Here is a 23,661-nt window from a genome sequence, read left to right as displayed (position 1 = left end):
CAACATACATCTAAAATATGAAATGACTCACTCATAATTAAAGAAATAGAATGCATGAGAACATGCATTTTTTTAGGTCAGCTAAAATTTAAAAATTGTTAACACCCAAAGGAGGGGAAGGAATATAGAAATCAGTTAACTGTTACCTAATGTTGATATGAATCTAAATTGGAGAAACTTCTCTCTAGAGGGATGTTCGGACAAATCTATTACCCTCCCAATACATATATCCTTTATTCCTGATTGCACTTCTAGGAGTATATCCCATCTATGTACCTTCAAAGGATTTTAACAGCAGGACCTCCATATTTGATCTCCTGATCCTTTTCCCCTAGGGTTTAAGCAGGCCTCAGCCTCAGAGGAAGTTGGCAAAGCAAACTTGCTGGCTAAATTCCCAGAAACAGGAGTATGCTTGACTAGCAGAATATAAGATAAGCATAAGACCAGCTGAACACACATTTCTCTGAGTTCCTGCTTTTCCACAGTTATTTGATATTTTGAACCTCGGTGGGGCAGGATGACATTATTTACATAAGTGTCCAGCTGTTTTTCAGACAACCTGCAGCTGCAGCCTTGCTTTGAAGCACATACTAGCCAGACCCTGAGAAGCCAAGGAAGACATCAATCAAGCTGTGCTGATTTAATCACAAGTCAATCAAAATCCAGCATGACCCTTAGACCCCTACTCTCAAAATTTACCCTATATATATGCTTATTATTCTAAGCCTTCAGGGAGTTCAGGTCTTCACAGTGTTAGCTGGCTTGGTTGGCACCCTCCAATAAAAGTTCACCTTTGTACTGCAAATCTTGGTATGCAGATTTATTAGCTGGGCTGCCCAAACGCGAGTGACCTCCTTTGATTCAATAACAGTGTGTGTATAATAATCTTAAAAAGAAAAAAAGGAAACATCCTAAGTTTCCATCATTAGAGGACTAGAGTAATTTAGGATATATTCAAACACTGGGATACTCTGCAGAATTTACGGAGAATGAAGTCAAGCTACATAAACTGCTGTGGAAAGATGATTCTGTAAAACAAAAGTTTCATAATAAGATGTACAGTATATAATCATCTTCTTGAATAAAGAAACTATAAACATATATGCTTATGGGTTGAGCAGTAGCCTTGGAAGGACTGAGGAGTAAATTTTAATTTTGCACCTTTATATACCATTCAGTTTCTCAAAATAAATATCTGTTCCCTTAATTACTTTTATCAAGTGGCTCCAAGGGAAAATTTCGATAGTAAAACAGTCTGGACTTTTCAGTTCCTGGTATTTTGAAATTGTATATTTTAAGGGCTGAGGGAAGTATGTCCAATAACTCTCCAAAAGTCCCATCAGATTCTGTTAATATTAGGAAGCACTTATAAGAAGAAGAAAAGACCCTGTCTTAGTCCATTTTCTGCAGCTATAACAGAATACCACACACTAAGTAATTTATAAACAAAAGAGATTTATTTGGTTCACAGTTCTGGAGGCTGGAAAGTCCAAGATAAAGGGCCTTTTTGCTAGGTCATTAATTACACGGTGGAAGGCATAACATGGCAAGAGAGGGTAGGAGCAGATGAGACAGAGCCAGGTGATTGGGTGGAATTTACCCTTTTTATCAGGAACCCACTCCCCAAAAACTAACCTCACTCCCAAGATATGGTTTTAAATTGTTCATAAGGGTGGAGCCCTAAAGACCTAATCACCTCTTAAAGGTCCCACCTCTTAAACTGATCAAGATGACAATTAAATTTCAAAATGAGTTTTGGAAGGGACATTCAAACAATAGCAGACCCCATTCCCTGTTTAACAGACCGGAAATTATCCTTGAATGTCTAGGAAAGAGTGTTACCAGTTGGAGGTTGGGAAGGGTGAATGTAAGTTGACTTGAATGTTCCCTTGTAGAATACCATGGTGGGTCTTCTTGTCCATGTCACCGTAACACCGGGGTGTACACTTTCACATGCCAGTGAGTAGTGATCACAAAACACCGTGAGTAAAGCCAGGACAGCTGTGGCTGATGCCATCTTCCTTCTCTCTCCAGGGAACAACCCCAAAGTGTGGCACTGTACCTCTGTAGTACCAGGCAGCATGTGACCAAGACTCAGGTCTACAATCAAGCCTGGCCTTAAATCACCGTCTTTTGCCTTAGAAAGATAAGGCATCATAACCCTGTGCTGCTCCATCAGCAGATAGGGACCATCCAGGAACTCCAGGTGTTTCTTTCCCAGCTTAAGGCATTTAGAGAAGTGTAAGCTAGTGCCAGCTAGGGTATAGCAGTTTTCGAATAGAGCCTGGTCCTGCCAATGCCTACATCTGGAAAGTGTTGATTACATTGTTTAATGCATGCTGTGGGAGTGTCCAGAGTATCAGAGGGAACTGAAAAAGCTTAGATATGGTGCAACCAGGGTGAGTCAGTCAGCTCGGAAGTGGAGCACTTAGTTAGGGTCTCTTGTGTTTACAGCTGACTTGCCTTCTTCCCCTTCTGTCCTTTAAAAGACAGGAGAAAGCTGCCCAAGCTACCTTCCCAGATGCCTACAGACAAAGTGTAATTGATGGATGAGGCGGACTGATCCCACTTGTGAGTAATGGACTAAGAATCCTGAATGATGTTAGAGAAAATCCTAAATGGCTCCTCTATTCAAATATAGCTGTTCTTTCCAGCACACCCATTCTTTGAGAAGCCAAAATTAGAAATGAAATTTCTTAGGCCAGAGTGACATGTCCCCAGTATACCTATTAAGGCAGAGATGTAAGGAAGGAGGATGTCAGACACAGTTGGGAGCCTGGGGTCCTGCAGTGGACACAGCAGGCCTGGGAACATTCATTCAATAACTTACTAGTGTCTCCCATGAGCCAGGTACTGTTTTAGGCATGGGAAATACTATAATCTCTTTTAAAACAGTTTATTTTTATTTACTCCTCTTGTTCATACAGCCTTCTTATTGGTATATATGTATAGAGAAATTTCTTGAGAAAATTTTTATCAGATATAAAAATAGAGGGTATTTGTGGCTTTCATCTTTGTGTCTTTTATTATTTCTTGAGTTTTTAATACAAGCAGCATATGTCATTTTAATTTATTTCAAAAATCCTCTAAACATTTTTTAAAGAAACAGAGATAAGCCATATATAACAAAGATAAGCCAGAGCAGAGGAATCTTATGATTGGCATCCCAGGTACTGAGATATGTTGCATTGCACATTGGAGCTATGGGGATCAGAAGACGGAATAATGTGTCTGGTGAATGCTTTTAGTTTATAGAAGAGAAGGAAAAATTTTCCAGCTATGTTGGTTTCATTGCAACTCTCCATCTGCTATTGGAATCAAGAGCAAAACACTTTTCAGCAAGCAGCAGTCAGTATGTGCAAGTCCCTCCTCTGCATTCATCCCTGTAGAGTTCCTGGTGGAGATGCATGAGCACAGGAAGCAGCTGCTCCCATCCCCTCCTGCTCCAATTCCTGAGAACCGTGGTGCCACCTTCTCACTAAGTATAGAAGCTGTGCACATTTCTTTTGCATTCATAATGCCTAGGAATTGTACTGGGAAAAAAAAGTCTGTATCTTTTTAAAACTTCTTTCTTCCTTCCCAAATTTCACCACGGCAGGCCTCTTTCTTTCTCATAGCTCTGACTGAATATCCTTACAGTTAAGACAGTTATGGGTGGAGTTCTTGTCTGGCCTGTCCCCCTTGCCTGTATTTTTACTTCCCAATAGGGAAGTCAAATGGTAGAATCCAAATAGTGATTTTTCTAAAGAGGAATCAATGGTGATTATAAAGAAGCAAGGGGTGTTGGTGTGTGTGTGTGTGTGTGTGTGTGTGTGTGTGTGTGTGTGTGTGTGTGTGTGTGTGTGTGTGTGTGTGTGTGTGTGTGTGTGTTTTGGGTGGTGGATACAGAGGTTAGGATCATAAGAAAAAAAAATTGAATGTGGCAATATTGTTGCCAGTTATATTTTAAATCAATGGTAACTGAAAATAAAGTTGTTGGTCTCCTTACTTAAACCTCACATCCTAAACATTCTTGATCTGGAGTCCCTATTGCCTACCTTTATCAATGAAAGGCCTTGAAAATGAATCCTACTACTAATGTGTTATGAGCATATAGTTAAGTATATGGGAACCCAACTGCCGGGGATCAAATCCCATCTCTGCCCCTTTCTATGTATTCTTGAGGAAGTTATTTAACCATGACTCAGCTTCCCCTCTGTAAAGTTGGAATGATGAGTCATTGTGAGGATTAAACAAATGAATCCGTTAGAAGAATTTAGAACGATGCTTGGCACCAGCAAGTGCTCATTAGTATTAGAGATTATCCTAATTAACATTCATTTTATTTATCTCATCATCCTCACTGTCTTCCCCGCCCACCACAGTCTTGCTTCCATACCCGCACTCCCTGCTTATCCTCCTGAGTTCGCTCTCATTCAAAGCCTCATCGTAGGAAACTCTCTGCTACACGATATGCTATGGAGCCCTTCTACGGCATGTTTGCTTCACTCTTGTGTCGCTGACTCTTCCTTCTTAGGTTTCTTTATGGGCTCCTCTCTCCTCATCCTTCACTTACTCCGTGATTTTAATGAGCACTTCTTTAGTCATGACTCCCAAATGAAAATCTAGTACATATCTGTGGAACTTTACATCGTTTACTCTATCACCTGTGGGATACAAACCTTCAAATTTCCCAGAAGCACCTGAAACTCAACATATAGAAAAGAGAGGCAATTTTCATTTTGGCTACCTCCTTCCTTTGTATTCAAACCCTAAATCCCCTTCCATTAAGGTACTTAATTCACTTAATGGCACTCTCATCTTCCCAGTCACTCACACCCGCTGCCTCGGATGCAGCCTTGATATCTCTCCTTCTCCTTAACTCATCATATCCAACTAATCACATCCTATATTTTAACTTTTAAACATCTCTCAAAATCCATATGTTCCATACTTCCTTTTGTCCCTGTATTAGATCCTGAGCATCTTTTGCCTAAATACTGCAAGAGATACCAACTGGTCTCCCTCCCTGCAGTGTTTTCTCTCTCAAGTTAAAGTTCTCCTTAGATCTGCCAATTATCTATGTCACCCCCAACTGAAACTTCTTACTGCATTCTGGATAAATTCTAGGTTCCTCAGCACAGCACACAAAGTACCATCAGGTCTGATTTCTGTCAACATTTCCAGTTTCATCTCCTGCCACTCCTGCTTAAATGTCTGTTCTAACCAACTTTTATAGATTTCGTAACTGATGATTAAGCATCCTTTGACCACAAGGCCAAACTAACACCCAAAGTGGTTTACATTTCCCACGTGGTCTGGCTTTTGAGGATGTGACCAAATCATCTTGTGAACCTTCCAAGCACAGATCCTAATATCTGGATTTCACTTCCTGCCCAGTCAAAAATATCTCCACCCAGCCACTCTGCCACACTAATAATAAAGGCAGAGTCCCAGTTCCTCTATCTCCTGGAGAGAGTCGGTGTGTGTGTTGAGGTTTTGTGTGGCCCTGCGTGACAATGTGGAACTTTGAGTAATAAACTATCAATCTTTCAATGATGTGACATCTCCATGTCGTTACTCAGTCATACCTATAAATTAAATCACGAGTACATTTCAAAAACAATGACACCTGCATAATGACAGAGATTGCAAACTGGTAGCCTCTAGGCTGGCCACTTCTAGCTGGCAGAGGTGGGGTTTTTTTGTTTGTTGGTTGGTTGGTTACAAGTTTTGGAATGCTTTCAATTACCTGTCAAAATTTTAAAAGTGGAAAATATCCCATTAAAATCCGCCTTTATGGCTTCCCTTTGAAAAATTGGAAGAACTGGCCACCCAGGTCCCACAACCCTTACCTGGTTGATAGGGTCTGCCCCCTCTCGGCAGGAATGACCGCTGCAGTTTCCGAGCATTGACCTTCCCGGCTGCTTCCTTTAATGCAAACATTTGAGCTTGCGGACCTAGAATTACAGTGTACAAACACTGAATTACTTAGTGTCCTGCGCATATCACTGGTTTGTACTTAGTTTCTTCTACGCGGCTCATCCTTTTTCCTTTAACTGCAGCACAGGCTAAACATCCTTCAGGACTCAGTTCCACTCTCCAGCAGCTTTTCTCTGAACTCATGATGGACTCAGCGTCCTTTTACGTATTCCCAAATCGCACCGTACATCCGTCTGTCACATCTCTTGCCACATTATATTCGGATTTTTGTATCATGCTTGAGTTCCTCACAGGTCTCACCTCACGTCGGGACCGACTGGAGATCCTCAGTGGAAATTTCGGGAGCCATTCATTTTATTCATTTCATCATTCTTTCAGCCATAAGGAAGGCAGCGACGACTGGACCATATCTTAAAGGACGATATGCTGTCAAATAACTGTTCTGCTCTAACCGTTGTACAGGCGCACGGCGTACCATAGAACTACAACTCCCGTGAGGCTCCGCTCCCCACGCCTGCGCAGAGCCCAGGGCCACGTCGCTTTTACGGCGCCAGATAGCACGCGCCGCATCCATGGCTGCCGCGGGCTCCCGGCGGGTGGGGGATGGCGGCGGTTCTGGGGGCACCTTCCAGCCCTACCTAGACTCCTTGCGGTATGAGCTGCAGCAGAGGGACCCGACGCTGTTGTCAGTAGTGGTGACGCTTCTCGCAGTGCTGCTGACGCTGGGTAAAGAGGCAGCCAGTGGTCATGGCGGGTTTCGGCTGAGCTTTTGCAGGCCGCGGACGCGGGCCTGGGAGGGCACTTTGGGAGGGTTTAAGGAGAGAGACTCATCCCTTCTATCACCCTACCCTCTTGCTTGAAGTAGCCGCAGCAGCTTCAAAGGGGGTTCCCGGGCCACCCCCGGAGTGACGTGCTAGTTAGTCTTCGGGGCACGGGTTACTCTTCATCTGCCCCTGTTAGGCCGGAGTTGGCGGTACCGCCGTCCCCACTTCTGTTATTCTTACGGCAGAGACTCACAGGCTCTTCGCACCTTTTAGCTTCCTGGGTTTGCGAGCAGGGTTCTGGGGATACAAAGGTAATAACATAGCACTTGAGACCACGAGGAGTCCGCAGTGGAGGTAGGGTGCAGGCACAGAAAGGCTGACAGCTGATAGTGGCTGGCACTCGGTGGGTCCCTAACAACAGTGACTATTATAATAGTGGTAATAACAGTCAATAAAAGTAAATTGTGGGTGGAGGAGGTGTTTTGTCGGAGAATTCTGTTAATTTCCCCACCCCAATCATGCACACATGTTACTGCTTATAAAGGCATAATAATTTTGGTGGTTTTTCTCTGTCTATTCCACAGTGTTCTGGAAGTTCATTCGGAGCAGAAGGAGCAGTCAGAGAGCTGTTCTTCTTGTTGGCCTTTGTGACTCCGGGAAAACATTGCTCTTTGTCAGGGTAAATGTTTTGATTTACACCTCTGTTACTTAATTATGTCATCCCAGTATCCTGTGGGATTTCCATGGTAAATTTGGCAAAAGAAACTTATGCTAGCAAATTTGGGAGTTAATTCTTGACTGAACTTGGGAGGACAAAAAGACTCTTGGAAAACCCATAAACTAAAATTTTGTGACCATTTCTATTTTTTTGTACTTGCCAGATGCTGACATTTAGTCTTTATCACATTTAAGGGTTTTTATAACTAGTTTCATTCCGTGACTAAGGATGACAAAAAAGCTGAAGCTGTTGACTTATATACAGTTCATAATTCCTTGGGTAACAAAACCTTCTGAGAGCTTGTCAAAGACTTTTTTTAAAGAGTGATCCTTCTTTGACATATTGAGATAGTTAGACTTCTTTTCACTAACATTTATTTTTAGTGTATTTAGTATTTTTAACCGAGTATGTGTTTTAACTATGGAGAATAGAGGAGGTTTTCTGCTTTTTATTCTTCCTTTTGAGAGGATAAATTATTTGCCTTCTAAAGAAATATAATCTTGAATTGTTTCTGATGGTTAAACATGTTTTTAAAAGGTTGGTCAATTTGGCCACTTACTGTAGTTTAAGAATAATGTTATTTTTTCTCCCATTGAGGAGAGGGGAATAAAGTTGGCAATTAACTAGATTTTTCTACAGGTTAAAAAAAAATCAGTATGGTCTTTTTCAGCTGTTGCAAGCAGCACTCATTTTCAGTTTAGGTGTGCTATTAATATGTTTGCACTGATCTCTTCTATCTTGTTTTTTGTAGTTGTTAACAGGCTTGTACAGAGACACTCAAACTTCCATTACCGACAGCTCTGCTGTATACAGAGTCAACAATAACAGGGTAAGATGTTAGTGGAATACTGGAGTCTGACAATCTTACTCTATTGTGGCATGTCAGGAGAGGACATTTGTAGGATAAATTAGGTACCGTTTGTAGCTTTTTTTTTTATGGAGAAACATATTTTATGTGACAAATTCTGCTCTTGACAGTCTGGGCAGCAGATTTAATCATGGCCACCTCTCCTTAGTTGTACCTTATTTATGATAATGTGACATCACATTTTATTCTTATTTTTTGTTTATGTGTCTGCTTTCCAACTTTACTATGAGTTCTTAAGAATAGGCATTAAGACTTTTTCTTTTGTTTTGAATAGGTAATACACATACATGGGACAAATATTCAAAAAGTTAAAAAGGGTATTTGGTGAAAAGTAATTTTTTCATTCCTGTCCCCACTACCCAGTCTTTCCCATAGAAGCAGTAACTGTTACTTTTTTCTTGATTAACCTTCCAGATGTCCCTTGCATATACAAACATATCTGTATATCATTTAACACTCTGTTCTGCCCATTATTTTTTATAATTAACAATATAGCTGGGTTTTTCTTTTTCTCCCACAATTGTACATAGTAACCTGGTTGAATTATAATCTGCGTAATATTCCATTGTGTGGCTATACCATTCAGTTAAATTCTTATTTAATTAGAGCCCTGTTAATAGACAGTTTTGTTTGTTGTTATATAATCTTTTTGCTTTTACAAGCAATGCTGTAATGGATAATCTTAAAGAGTATATGAAAATTTATTTCAAAAATACCCATAAAAAATCATGGGAAAGGCTCTTTATGTACCTGTGTAGCTCCAGAACATAGACATTGACTGCCAAGCCAATTGTTATGCTTAAGTTTTGGCGAGTGAGTGGAGTAAGGGCTGGGTGGCTGGTTGGAGGGATGGATGGATGGATAGATAGTTGAATTAGAATGGTGACCTTAAAGACCTTTTCCCCTTTTTTTGTATTCCTCCTTCCCCTTTCTGTTTAATATCTCTACAATTAAACATTGTAAGTAAAGATAAAGGGACATCCTTTTAAATGTCTTAGAGATATTCTTGGTTTTTTTTTCAATGATGGCACTTTTTCTGGCCTAGATCTTTTTAAACTTCCAAGGATTAAGATTTTGAAATTTCAGATTTGGAAGATCATTAATTTTGGGGGTATTTGTACCAGATTTTTTTAAGTGGGGATTATAGGATATGCTTTAGACCTGTACCTCCCAGTACAGTAGCCACTGACCAAGTGTGACTATTGAACACCTGAAATATGACTAGTCCAAATTGAGGGTTTTTTGTTTTTTTTTTTTTAATTACATGTTAAAGGATAATATTTTGGATATATTGGATTAAATAGCATTATTAAAATTAACTTTATCTATTTCTTTTTACTTTTTTAACATGATTACTAGAAAACTAAAATTTAAAATTAAATGTGGCTTACATTTCTGTTGAATACATAGAACGTTCCTCCCTTCTTTCTTCATTCCCTCTTCCCACCCCTTATGTTTTAGATCTGATCTCTCTAGATAGTAATGTACTTAGTTAAGTATGTTCTGAATTGCTTGTAGTGTGTAGTGTGTAGTACAGTGTTGTTTTTGAAATGGACCAGTAGGTCCCAATTTGAGGTACGCAGACTTTTACTAGTATTTTTTTAAAAAAACGCTAATAGACATTTATATTTGTGTATAAAGAACTGCATAGGCTATCTGAAGGATCATAATAAATCCAGCTGAAATTGTGTAAAATCTGCACATGATGCTGACTTCCTCCTGCAGAACTATGGCTATGGTTAGCTGTAGATAGAACATCTGAGAAATGAATGATGGGTCTGATACATGTGCCAGAGCCACATCTGAGAGTCTTATCATTGAGCACAGTCATATCTACATTGAACATGAGGTCAGGGATGAAGGCCTGGAATGGTGAATAGCACTTGGTTAGGGTGCATAATAGGATTACTCAATAGGGCTCAAGAACTGGCACAAAATATTGACAGATTTGGAACACATAAATGGTAAGTCTGGTAGACAAATATTTAAAAATTAAAGGGTAAAAATGATAAAAGGGTCCTTCATTATAAAAATTGGGGATCTCAATAATAATAACATACTTTATGATAAATTTAAAATTCTTATATTACATTATTATTTTGTGAATATTTGTTACTGTTTTTCACATGTTTTTGCTTTTACTCATTCCGGTATATCTCCCAAGCCTCAAGTAGTCAAACTTCTCTGACTCCCCCAGACAGAGTCAGGTTTCTCATGTACCCTGAGAACATTTATTAAAGTTGTTATTTTATATTTATACTTAATTTTATGTTGTGTTTATCTTTTTCATTATAAGTCATATTAGATCAGGAACCATGTCGTTGCTCACTGTTCTATCCCTAGAGCTTCGACCAGTATTTTTGTTTGTTTGTTTATTGACACACTGTAATAATACATTCTTAATGCAGTATCTACTGATGTGTTATTAGTAGAAGATGCTCCATGATCATTCGTTTGATTCATTAATTAATTCGACACCAGTCTGGTACCCATAATCTGATACCAAATGTTTATATCGTGAACATGGAACTGGACTGAAACATTAATTTGATGTTATTGCTGCCATTCTCAGGGCAATAGCCTGACCTTGATTGACCTCCCTGGCCATGAGAGCTTGAGGCTTCAGTTCTTAGAGCGGTTTAAGACTTCGGCCAGGTAAGTAGGAGGGAAGTGAAATGGGCTTGTCTGAAGTCTGTATATCGAGGCCACTCATGCTGCTCTGGTGTTATTCAGAAGGCATCGTGTCCTGGAGTAGAAAGAGCATGGACCTTGGAGTCAGCCAGTTACGGGTTGCAAGCTTACCTTCGCTAGGAATATGAGGATGTTATGAGAGAAGGCTTACGAAGTGTTTCTCAGAGTATTCAGGAAGTGTTAACTTTCATCCTGGATATTATATTTGCATTTACTCTGAAGATGAATTTAATGACATGTAGGACTATTAAAATCTGAACAAAGAATTTTAAAACTAGGATGGATCAGGCCGGCCCGTGGCTCCCTTGGGAGAGTGTGGTGCTGATAACACCAAGGCCTCGGGTTCGGATCCCATATAGGGATGGCTGGTTAGCTCACTGGGTGAGCATGGTGCTGACAACACCAAGTCAAGGGTTAAGATCCCCTTCCCGGTCGTCTTTAAAAAAAAAACAAAAAAAAAAACTAGGAGGGATCCCAAAAGTTATTAAAATTAAACATTATATATACAGTAAGTTTATTTTTAAGTCACCTAAAATTGATGCCTCAAGAAATACAGAACAATGTTTTCATATTTCTTTAGTATCTGCCCTAATGTTATTGACTCTTAAATTCTTTCCTAAAATTTTTATGCTGCAGTTTCAGATGCTTTTTTCATGTCTGGTCTCTAACACTGATAAGAACTGAAGAAGGAAATCAGTATGCCACATTTCAGTGATTTGAAAACACGTTTTAATATCTCTGAATTTGGAATTCTTTTTATAGTTGATGGAGTCATATAAATTATTATAAAATTAAGTTGGCAGTATTTTCTTTCTTAGTGGTACCTGAAATAATAACGTGTCTTTTAACTGAATGGATCTTAGGTTTGATGGAATGATGGAATGAGATAGTTCACTGTTTGCTTTTTGTTGAAGGTGTCTAGACTTTTGATGTTGTTTCCTTGCCCACAAGATGGTGGTGATGAACAATTTGTCCCAGATGAGAACATGATTTTTACCCCTCTGACAGTTGAGACAAACCTAGAACTGGTAAAGTTTTGTTAATTTCTAATTAAAAAATTTTTTTGACACATGAGTATTTTCACTATTGTTGCCTCAGGTAAGGCCCCATCCAGTTACTCTAATTCTACTTTTATTGCCCTCTAAGATTTTTCTGTCTTCCCCACTTAGGCACCAATATTCTTTGTAAGACAGAAAAGCGTGAACTCCACAGGTCAATGTGTCACGCCCCTTCGCTATCTGACTTGGTTTTCCCCAGTTTCCCATCTCCCTGTATACCAGCTTAGCTTGTCTTCTCCAGGGTATGTGTTTCACTTGTTTGTGCCTGGAACATGCTACTTTCCAGACAGTCTGTGCCCCAGTTACCCGTCTGGCTAAAATTTAGCTCAACTATTAAATCCTCCTTTAAGTCTTCTTTGACCTGTTCTCATTCAAATTATCTTCCTCATTGTTCCTGTGCATAGTTCTGTCTTGGCGTCATCATACAGTTCTCTATATGATGATATCTTGGTCTTTGAGGGAAGGCATCATTTCTTATTATCTTTTCAGCTTTAGTCATTGATACATAGTTGCACTCAATATTCTTTGTTAAATAAAGATTTATGTTGTGTAAGTACATGTGCATAGACCTGCATGTGTGTCTGTTGTGTGTTATTCACCAGGATTGGATTTGAAGAAATTAAGGATACAGTTTTTCAAGATAATGATGCTCTATTGCATGTTTACATGCCAGTTTTTTTTTTTTTTTTCTCCCTCCAGGGCTGTTGTGTTTGTTGTGGATAGTGCAGCATTCCAGCGAGAGGTGAAAGATGTGGCTGAGTTTCTGTATCAAGTCCTCATTGACAGTATGGGTCTGAAGAACACACCAGCATTCTTAATAGCCTGCAATAAGCAAGGTGCTGTCATGTTTTCTGGCAATAATTGAGATTTTTCTGGGATTCTACTAAGAATTAGTTCAGTTATATACAGCTGTTTTTATTGAGGATGAGAGGCAATTGAAGGATTTTAAATCTTAACATTTTTCTACTCTTACCTTTTCACCAGTCTTTTTACCAGGAGGCTAAGGAATGACAACAGAGTGACGTATCCAATCTTTGATACAGTTTTTTTTTGAGATTATAAATTATTTTTACTTTACCAAGTTAAGTTCATCGACTGACAGTATGTCATATCAGATATACAATTTTGGAAGGGGAGGGTGGAGTCTCTCCTTTCAAGCAAGTTTACCATTCAGCAAACTTTATCAAGGAGAGTTTACAGAAGTTGTTTGCCTTTAACCTGAGAAACATTTAAAATTTTCTAGTCATACCCTAAAACTGAGCTTCAGTTCCATTACTAGTAAAATAAGGTAGACTAGTTGATCTCTTAGGTCTCTTTCAGAACAGCCCAAGCATTTCTTAGAAGTGATCAGATAATAACTCTATTAAGGCCTAATCAAAATGAAATTATTGGCATCATTACCTGACCTTCACTTTATTTATCTTATTCAGTATAAGGAAAGGAGTTAATGTTTATTTGGGATGTGTTTTCTGCCAAACCAGGGCTTGTTCCTTACCTATAGTGCATTGATGCTTTAACATTATTTCTTAGTATCAGATGGATACATACTAAGTTTACTTTTAAATGACAGGAAGGGTATTGTCCATTGGGAGAAGGCTCTTGTAGAGGTTTTCTTTTTGTTAAAATGACTAGACTTATATATGTATTGAATTGAAATGTCTGTAAGGTGTGGATAAGTAGTAAAAGAGATAAATTCAATTTTAGGGTCATCAGTGTAACATGTTTATAAGCATTATCTTGGGGAAACTCGTGCAAATACAAATCTTACTTTTATAGAGAAGGAACTATGATAAAAGCTCTTTTTTAAAAAGAGAAAAAAACTTACTGGTTTAAATAGGAATTTTCCTTCTCTGCAAGAATCTTTGGAAAAGACCTGTTCTGGTTTAAATTACAGGTGTTTTTATTTCTTTACAGATATTGCAATGGCAAAATCAGCAAAGCTAATTCAACAGCAGCTTGAGAAAGAACTGTAAGTGTGAATGAGGACTGTTGGTTAATTATATGTCTGAACACTTAAGCAGTGTATTCGTATTTCTCTGGTTGTATATGATTATTACAATTATAGACTGATCAGAGTGAAATATACTTGTTCACTAATTTACAAAAGAATTAATGGAATTATTAAAAGCATCAATGGGATGTTTATAGATATTTTAAAATTTCATGAAAAGAAGATTTCAGGTTTATTGAAACCATAAACTCAATTTATTTTACCACTGTTAACTTATTTATAATAGAAATGAAAAATTTGAGAAATTAAAAAATTTTACACACCAAGTTTAGAACAGTTATTTCAGCAAATGGAAATGCTTGTTCACCACACAGTAATGCACATAGAACAGTGTTTAAAGGCGTATTTAAAAAATAATGATAATAAAAATAAAATCTGGGAATCGGGAAAAAAAGAAACTGAAAAATTTTAAAGCTATTGGAAATTATTGTTAGCCAAATAAGAAAGGAACACTTTAAAAAAATCTGTGATACTATCTTGTAGCTTCTTATTTTGTTTTCAAGCTACTTGGTAATATTATTTACCTGCTTTTAGTATTTGAAAATATGTAAATTGAGCTATGAGCTTTTGAATTTTAAGGAATCCAGCATGTCTTTGTGCTGTGCCAGTTTACAAGAACTAGCCAAAAGTTTGCTTAGACAGAAGAAATGATGAACAGTACTGTGAAGCAAGTTACGTTTTCTTACTGCTTTTGTTAAGGGCTTTTTATTTCTTAAAGAAAAGGATCTGATGAGGGAAAACTGTATTATTTCAACTTTTACAGCATTTTTCCCCACTATGATTTATTTACTTATTTAACAAGCACCTGTAGTGTGTGTAGTATAAGCCAAGCCCTGCACTCAGGATATGGCTATAGGAGGAAACATGGTGGAATTCATGTACTCAGGTGCTTAGAGCCAAAGAGACTGAAGATAAAAATAAATGATCTGTCTACCTACACTTAGTTTTTCAGAAACTTACATTTTTATAACACAGCATATATGTTAAAAATATGTTTTAAAAATGGCATCATTGAGTAGATCCTAGTAGAAGGAGACCCTGGGCTAAAAGAAAGTTGGTGTGACCTGGGTCCACTCTTGACCTGCTGCCATCTAGCTGTGTAGGGCTGTACCTTCATCTCACCTGTCTGTCCAAGAGAGTTATCTATAAATGCAAAGGATTATTCAACAATTTTGATTAATAGCATGATTGACAGTTTTATGATTAAGTTTTAAATGAGTGCTGAAATATTTAGGAATTAATATGATTTAATTACTGTATAAAAATTTTGCTTCCTGACTTGTTTTTCTTTTGCCCCACAGCAACACCTTACGAGTTACCCGTTCTGCTGCCCCCAGCACACTGGAGAGTTCCAGCACTGTCCCTGCTCAGCTGGGAAAGAAAGGCAGAGAATTTGAATTCTCACAGTTGCCCCTCAAAGTGGAGTTCCTGGAGTGTAGTGCCAAGGGTGGAAGAGGGGACACTGGCCCTGCTGACATCCAGGATGTGGAGAAATGGCTGGCAAAAATTGCCTGAGAGGCAGCTCCATAGCACAAGATGTGGATGTGTGTGTGTGTGATTGACAGTGTTGCTAAAAGAGCTGTGGTAGTCTGGAGTCTATAGAGAAGAGGTATAAAGTGTGGTTAGAAACATTGCCTTGTTCTGGAAACAAATCATTGCTGAAACAACTTGGAATTTTTTTTTTTTTTTTTTTTAAGTTCAGTTCTTCCTTACGGCTCCCTTTCAAAACAAACCACTTTTATTTGACTCTTGTATCTTCTGTTTATTAAGGTGTGTGTAGTGTCCCTCTAGTGTATGGCTTGATGTAGGGTCAAGGTCTTTTTGGCATAACAAGCAGACTCCACACTGAGAGGATATTACCATGAGAAAATGGTATAATCTGCAGAGTTTTCTTATCTTCTGCTTCTGTGCTTTGGTCCCTTTATCCTGGAAACAAACTTGCCTGTTTATGAAACCAGTTGATTTCCAGTTGCCCCTGATGTTCACGGGCAATACATTGTTCAGTCTCAGATTTGTAGGTACTATTACAGTATAGTTTCCTCACGTGAAGACAGGTACAAAACAAGGCTGACTTGACAGTAGGTCTATTTATCAGTCAGTGATGTGTCCACACTCCAGCCTCAGCACTTAGATTCAAAAGCTTGTGGTGAACCTTTGGAACCATATGACAGAACTGTAAATGCTAAATCTCCAAATACCAAGGGTCTGGTGTTTTCTGGTGGTTATACTGGGGGGGTATAGGGAGATTTTTGACACTGTTCTGTTTCTCTGGATGGCTGAGGGCTCCTGGGCTATCTTCATGTGCTGCTCCATTGATCAGCTCCTATTTTGTACCCTTAGCTACTGTGCTGTGAAAGAAATACAAAATGAAAAACGTTCTCTGTAGGTTTTGAAGTGCTTGTTCATTGATGCTAAAATCAAAACAAAACAAAAAACCAGTCTGCCTTTTTAAAGTGATGTTCTTTGCTATCTTCTTAACATATGGGTTTTTTTTTTTTTTTTAATTGCTTTTATGAGTGATTAGTACAGTTCTTGGTAAATAAAACAACCTGTCTGGCTCAAAGCAATTGAATTGACAGTGTAGTGAGTACAAATTAGGATCCAGGCCTAACTCCAAGTTTCCTGAGCCTAAAGATTGCAATGTACACAGGAACAAACTATCCCTACTTCACACACTCAGGGACAAGCCCAATTAAAATTTACAAGGGGGCCGAGCCCGTGGCGCACTCGGGAGAGTGCAGCGCTGGGAGTGCAGCGACGCTCCCGCTGCGGGTTCGGATCCTATATAGGAATGGCCGGTGCACTCACTGGCTGAGTACCGGTCACAAAAAGGACAAAAAAAAAAAAAAAAAATTTACAAGGAGACAAGGAGGCTGTGAATAAGTGACAAGCCAATCACAGAACAGTGTAGTAAGAGTCAGAATAGGGGAGGTGCAGGGTACTCTGGGAGCATGCAGCAGGGGCACCTAACCTGGCCCTGAGGGATCAGGGAGAATCAAAAAAGAAATGCGTGTGGCGGATAACATCTGAGTGGGCATGGGTCCCATGTATGCTAAAGCTCAGGCCTCTGCTTGCTGTCTCATGCATCCTTTCCTATGGGTCACTTAGGCTCTGAGAGTAAACATCATGTCAGACCATTGCCTTTCATGACAGAAGTACTCCAGACCCCCCCACCCCACCATACAAGACTGTATCGGTCTTGCTGGTACACAAATGCATCATGAAATGGAGAAGTCGTTAGACCTTGATGCTGTCAGTTATTTGAAAGCTACATTGCTGCTAGTGTTATTTCTTTTAGACTATTTCTTGCCCTTTTCCTTATTAGCCAAGTAGTAGGAAGTACGTAAGAACAATGAACCAGAAATCAGAAAGGAACTATGAATGTGACATGGTCACGTAATCATAGTAAGTGCTCATGTGAATAAAAATCAGGCTTGAAGCTTCTTTTAAGAGGCATGTGTTCTCTTGGCCTCTTGTTATTTTTCTGGTTAATAAAAAGTGTTCCATTTTTTTTAGAAGAACCAGTATACCAAAAAAGTGAAGAAGGGGAGCGAGGTTGAGTTTTCTTAGGGCCTAAAGATGGTCTGAAAAAGGAAAGATGTCCAGACGTGATTCTCAGATGTTAGTGGGCATCAGAATTACTTGTGATGCTTGTTAAACAGTCCGATTTGAGGAGCCTACTCCTAGACATTCTGATTCAAGCAGTCTGGTGAGGTCTCGAATGTGTGTGCTTAACAAGTCTTACCAGTCACATACAACTTCTTGGGGGGCGGGGGGAGGCACCACCCTTAGAGATGATGATCTTGCCTGGAGATTCACATGTGCCTTTCGTATATTTTGTTTTTAAGCCTTTAGGACCACAAATCCTGTTTAGCTTTTCTAACAGGGTGAAGTAAGCAAGCAGGTTACAGGATCCTTTCTGTGAGCTCTCATCCTGCTTCCTATTCCTATGCTATAGTCATTCCATCCTTGTGGGTGTGGGCCAGGATGAGGACATGGCAACTAGTCCTTGGGAGCTGGGAAGGGTTTTGATGGGAGGTCAAATGTGCTCTCTACTCAGTGTCTTCTTGTGGTCCTGAAGCCATTCAGCCAAAGTAGGTCCATCTCTTCATGAGATGGGAGGCAAGCGTGGCCAGAGTAGAAAGAGGGATGTTGGGGCAGGGGGACGGGCAAGCTAGGCACGACTGTATGTCAGATGAGACAACAATGGCTTGAAACACCTTGGGAACATGGCAGTGTCTGAGACTCCTTGTGTGTATGGGCACCAAGACCTCCCAGGAGAGAGCCACCTGCTGGTGAATGACCCTGTTCCCTGCTTACAGAGAGAGGCTCCCATGAGCAAGCCCCAGGCACCCCACTGGTAAATATATCCACTTCTGGAATGGAATAGTCCAGTGCGTATGGAGCACACATGCAGACCAAGAGGGGTCTGGGCACTGGCTGTACACTGTTTTTACTTCATTTTCTTCCTTTGAGCAGCTGGCCGGTGCAGGGATCTGAACCCTTGGCCTCAGTGTTACAAGGTGGCGCTCTAACCTACTGAGCCAACCAGTCAGCCCCTGCACACTGTTTTTTTATTCCGGCTCTTCTTTCAAGCCCCTTTTCCAAGGGTTTGAGGGCCATGGTAGCCTCTCCACTACCAGGCGCCTGACAATTTGCTAGGGGGCCTACTTCCTGAATGACAACTGCTGTTGGTGGGGAGCCCCTGGGGTCTGCCACTTCTTCTTATGGCCTCTGTGTCAGCTCCTGAGATGCCAGCATTCCCTGAGGTCTTGCCATGTGTGAGGGACTTAGCTGTGCTCTGTTGACTTGAATATTGCTTCAAGTATTGAAATCATTTTGTTTCAGCTGGAATATGATTTACCTTACTTCCCCCCCCCCCCAATTTGAGTTTAGCATAGAGTGACCTACATTCTTATACGTGGATGAGGAAAAACACCCTGAACAGCATCCCTGGATGCCACACTGTGCACTTTAGGCAGGACATTGATCACAACTCCGTCATCTTCACTTTCATGTCTGGAGAATCCCAACAGCGCTTCCTTAGTCTGGCAAGGGCAGGGGCTGCTGAACAGCTGTGAGTGTAAACACCACACCCAGTGAAATCATTCACTGTGTTTGCAGAGTAGTCATGTTGCCCTGAATACCATAATATTGGAGAATGACTGCTTGTCTTGGAACAGCTTTACTTTGGCCTTAATCTGGCCTATGCAAGGATCTACCCTTGGCTTGCAGCCCTCTGCACCTTGTCCTTTGTACCTTCTTTAACTCATATTTTACAACTGGCAGTCAGAAAAAGTAAGGCTTAGTGGGCAGGGACATACATTTCTTCTCCCTTCTAATCAGAGATGGCTTTCTTGAGGTGGTAGATTGAAAGTTGTTCCAGAACATTTAAAGAGGGAAAAGGTAACTAGTGAAGTTGGACTTGAAGAATGAGATTCCCAGCATTCTCAAGCCAGAGCAATTCTGCACCTAATCTTGGCCTTTGTGTACTCTTTGGGTTGGTCCCAGAAACATCATGGCTCTCAGGGCATCTTTTAGTCAAGATGACTGAGACCTGAAGGGGCCTCTCAGAGATGTCCCCTAACTGGTGTGGGGTGAGGTTGGAGGTAGCATGTGGCAGCCTTGTGTCTTCTGAAAGGCGATTACGGTTTGCCTTAAACTCTTGCCTTTAAATGGCACACTGGAAATCACCAGAAGGACAAGAAATCCAGTCCCCGCACCCACCCTTCAGAACCCCCAGCCATGGCAAGTAGAGTGGGGATGATGGAAAATATCACAACCCAAGTCTCAATTCTGCTTACAGTCTCCCTTTCCATTGGTCTTTAGGCAGGATGGAGATTATGGGAATGCCTGTGGGTTGAATCTCATTAATGTGTGCCACCTTTCCCCCTTCAGAGTTTGTGGAGAGCCCAGGGGAGGAGGAGGAAGAAGCAAAGGGCTCTGGGTAGTGGACATATCACACAGACATGAAAAGAGGGTCTTTGTGGAGCATGCACTCGAGAAAATCTGTTTCTGAATCCCCCATACATGATTGTGCCACTTAGAAACATTAGACAAGAGGCTTTGTGTTGAGAATTAAGACAGTTTATTGTTTGACCAACATGCTGAGTCTTTTCCACATTTTACACAGTTTAATGTAAAGTCAGTGTGGCCACGAAGCCTTCTGAGCCTGTAAGAGATGGAAATGCCACCCTCTGTGCTCCTCACAACCAATCACTTTAAAGGGATGGGTGAGGGGAAATTGAGGGGAGAAGTTGACACACCACGAGATGCAGGCTGGACTTTGCTGCTAGGGAGACTTCCCACCTCCTGAAGGATCCATTTAAACCCTGCTGCAAGGTTTTCCTGATAAACCATACCCTCCTAGGAGTGTCAACCAGAACAGGGGTCGAGTCCAGGAGGTTGCACATTGAGATCCCAAGGTTTAGAATAATTTCAAATAAAAACTCAAAGGGTGCCCTGATCTGGGTGGGTGCCCAAGACAATCGAGAGTAGACTTGGGGACTGGCCCTTCTTTGCAGACCTCCGCCTCACTGCTTAGCAAGGTGACCATGCCTCACATTCTTTGGGGAGAGGTAGTTTGGAAACGAGTGAGCATACAGCCCTGCTTGGTTGGTGCACACAGACATCTGCTCAGCTGCCCCACGTGTGGCTCAGACATGCTTCATGGTCCTCAGCTATGTGGTCTTATAACCTGACAGCCTCACCTGCCTTCTGTCCTGTGAAGGAATGATGCTGTTCTACCTGCAGGACGGTGAAGCCAGCAGTGCCATCCCTTTATTGTCACACCTGGTTCTTGAGGGCAGGGGCTCCCAGCACTGACTAGTCACCAGGATGATGGACACACTGCAACCAGATACGTCTGCAGTCTTAGCTACCACCATTTCAATCTGTGTTTCTGTTGCCCAAGCCCCTTGAACTGATCTGATTTGGCCATTACTCCCCTCAGGCCTGGGAACGTGATAGAATGTTAAGGACGACAGAGAGTGGTGGTAGTAATAGCAGGGAGGCCTCTGAGCAAAGGAAATTGTTGCTTATAACCTCCAAGCAGACTCACCTCAGACCACGTAACTGCAGCTACAGCACTCAAGATGCTGATGGGAAACCTTTGTCTCGGCATGAATGTACATTTATAAATATGCTACCTGCTTTTTTCATCTTACACTCAATTTTCTGATGCCTGTGGATCAAGCGCTTTGTTGACAGCTTTTCTTTGAGATCCCCAAAGAAAAGGAGTGCCAAAAGAAGAGCACGCTCATCAGCGAGGTCAGGTGTAGTCTTTGGGAAGACAGACTGAATTACTAAATTGAGATCATTTTCTAAAAGGAATCCTCCACTCTGCCCTCTGCTAAGGATCTATATTCAGCAAAGATGCAATACTCTGGGGGAACACGGAAGCAGTTTCATGACATCTTCAAGAGAACCTGACCACTTTATCAGTGAACCTTAACTCTGAATCTAGATCCTACCTACGAGCAAGAGAACAGTGATGACACATGCTCAAGATGAGAGTCAAGGAGCCAGCATGCTTCTGTGAAAGAGGTCTGGTTGTCTTGACAGACCCCAGGAAGGGAGGGGTGGAATTGGGCCTGAGGAAAAGAAGGGCCATGGCATGGCACCACTGAGACGGGAGGACCAGAGGAGGCAGCTACCCCCATCCTCTGAGGCCATGGGGTTGGGAGAGCCTGGACTCCGGAGAGGATGTTGCGTGTGTGCTAGGAAAGGCCAGACCCACTAAGGCCACTTCAAGCCAAACGACATCTGCTGCATCTCTTGCTCCTCCACTAGGCCAAAGAGAAACAGTCCACAGTGCCTTGGTGTGTGCACATGAGAAGGGAACTGAACTGAGTTTCTACCTCATTTTACAGGATGTTTTAAGAAAAGCTACTGCTTAGTGCCAAGAAAATTCACTGAGACCCAGTGCAGACCCCCTTTGTAAATGGGCTGTCCCAGAGGCCATAGCAATAATTCTCACTGTCAACCAGGCTGGACACTGTAACGTAGACTCCCATAAATTCTCACGAAGTAATAAGCACTCTTCCAGCAAGCACCACTTGGGGGTGTGTCTGCAGTGGGGGGAAACTGGCCCACACAGGCATGCACACCCATACATATAAGGACATAGAGAGATGGTGGAGATATTCCTGTGGGCTATTTTACCTGTAGTTTAGCACATCTATGCATTATTTTATTGATGGCAAGACAATCACAAGTTATTTGACAATATTAAGTATTTCGTATTTCAACACGTTGAAGTACATTTGAATTTCCAAAACTGTTATCACAATGCAAGTTCCAACTTGAGAGCAGGAAAAACAAGAATATACATTGAGCACATGTATCTCTGTGTGAGAACGTGTTTGTGGAAGGTGTATACACAAGTCTATCTCTATATATAATTATGTACACACATATAAAAACTAAACACATGACATTGGATTATGTTTGTACATTGGTCCTTGCCTTCTGGAAGAGGTGCTCAGTGGAATCCGGCTTCCTTTCGTCTTCACCTGAAGATAGAGTCCTCTCTAAAGGTCAGCTGTGACACACAGCCTCGCAGCTGACGGGGTGTGGCAGGCTCACTGCACAAATATCAGTCCTGCGAGCTTCTGCTGCACTTACTGGCTGCCGTTTTGGATTAGTTTCTGAGAAGTTCCAAAGTGCATTCCAGCAACCCTGCTGGAGTCCTGTCTTGTGGAGGAATTCACCCCGCCACACCCAGACGGTCACTTAGCCCATCTATGATCTGCCCATCAGCAGCCTGGAGGAAGAACCAATGCCAGCTGGGAGGGCAGGGTTTACATTTTGGTCAGAGTCGCTGCCCACTGCCTGATGTTGTTCAGGCTCAGGGCAGTGAGTCTGGGTCTATTTGGAATGCTGGCCAAGGTGGGTTACACTGCTTAGTGAGAAGAGAGAGTTCTTTTCAGAGTTTTACAGGCCTTCAGGACTAAGCCACTCTCAGGAATGAGTCAAAAATGTCAAGGATGCCTCTTTGGGGGCAGGTCCCAGTGCCCTGGGCAGCCTTCTGGAGACCCCACCTTCATCATACCCTCAGGTGGTCACAGTGCAACCACAATACCCACAAAGATATGTGCACAAAGACCTCACTCTACCATGCCAGTGGGGTGAAAACAAATCAAGAAATTGGCTTTTCCTGAACGGTATTCAGCAATATTAGTAACCACGGATCTGAGAACATGTTCTCTCTCAAGGTGGTGTTTCTGCAGACAACTCTCCCTTCCCCAATCACAGAGGGGCCAATTCCATGGGGCACAGCCTCCAGCTTCCCTGACATCCCAGGAGGAGGGCTTCAGGGTTGCATGCTGCCAATGTCACACACTGTTTCTTAGATTCAACCCAGCTACGTGTGCTGACCACATGGTGGGTTGGCAAGAACATTTCCGAACCATATACAGTGCCCCAATCTATGAACCACGCGTGGATAAAGCTCACAGTTGCCAACAGCACCCCATCCTTCCAATGACCTCTCGCTCTGCCGGTCACTGTGAGCACACAGAACACAAGGTTGCCTGTGCCCTTGACCCCCTTCAGGGCTTTTCAGGGAAAGGAAAGGAGAGGCAGAAGCATTCCCCTTGGACCTGCTGCTGGGCTCCCTGCAGTCCACA

At 41.4% G+C, this 23,661-nt stretch overlaps 1 protein-coding gene across 1 annotated transcript; it reads left to right on the top strand.

Moving 5' to 3' along the window:
* The first annotated feature begins 6,494 nt into the window (after positions 1-6,494).
* On the top strand, positions 6,495-15,547 carry SRPRB (SRP receptor subunit beta). The gene is made up of 4 exons (XM_063113360.1): positions 6,495-6,648; positions 7,271-7,365; positions 10,845-10,927; positions 15,334-15,547. Exons 1-4 carry the CDS (start codon positions 6,495-6,497, stop codon positions 15,545-15,547), a joined length of 546 nt encoding a protein of 181 aa, XP_062969430.1.
* Positions 15,548-23,661: the final 8,114 nt, after the last annotated feature.

This window comes from Cynocephalus volans, chromosome 11 (assembly GCF_027409185.1).
Source record: "Cynocephalus volans isolate mCynVol1 chromosome 11, mCynVol1.pri, whole genome shotgun sequence".
NCBI lineage: Eukaryota > Metazoa > Chordata > Mammalia > Dermoptera > Cynocephalidae > Cynocephalus > Cynocephalus volans.
This window is presented reverse-complemented; position numbering and strand designations above follow the sequence as displayed.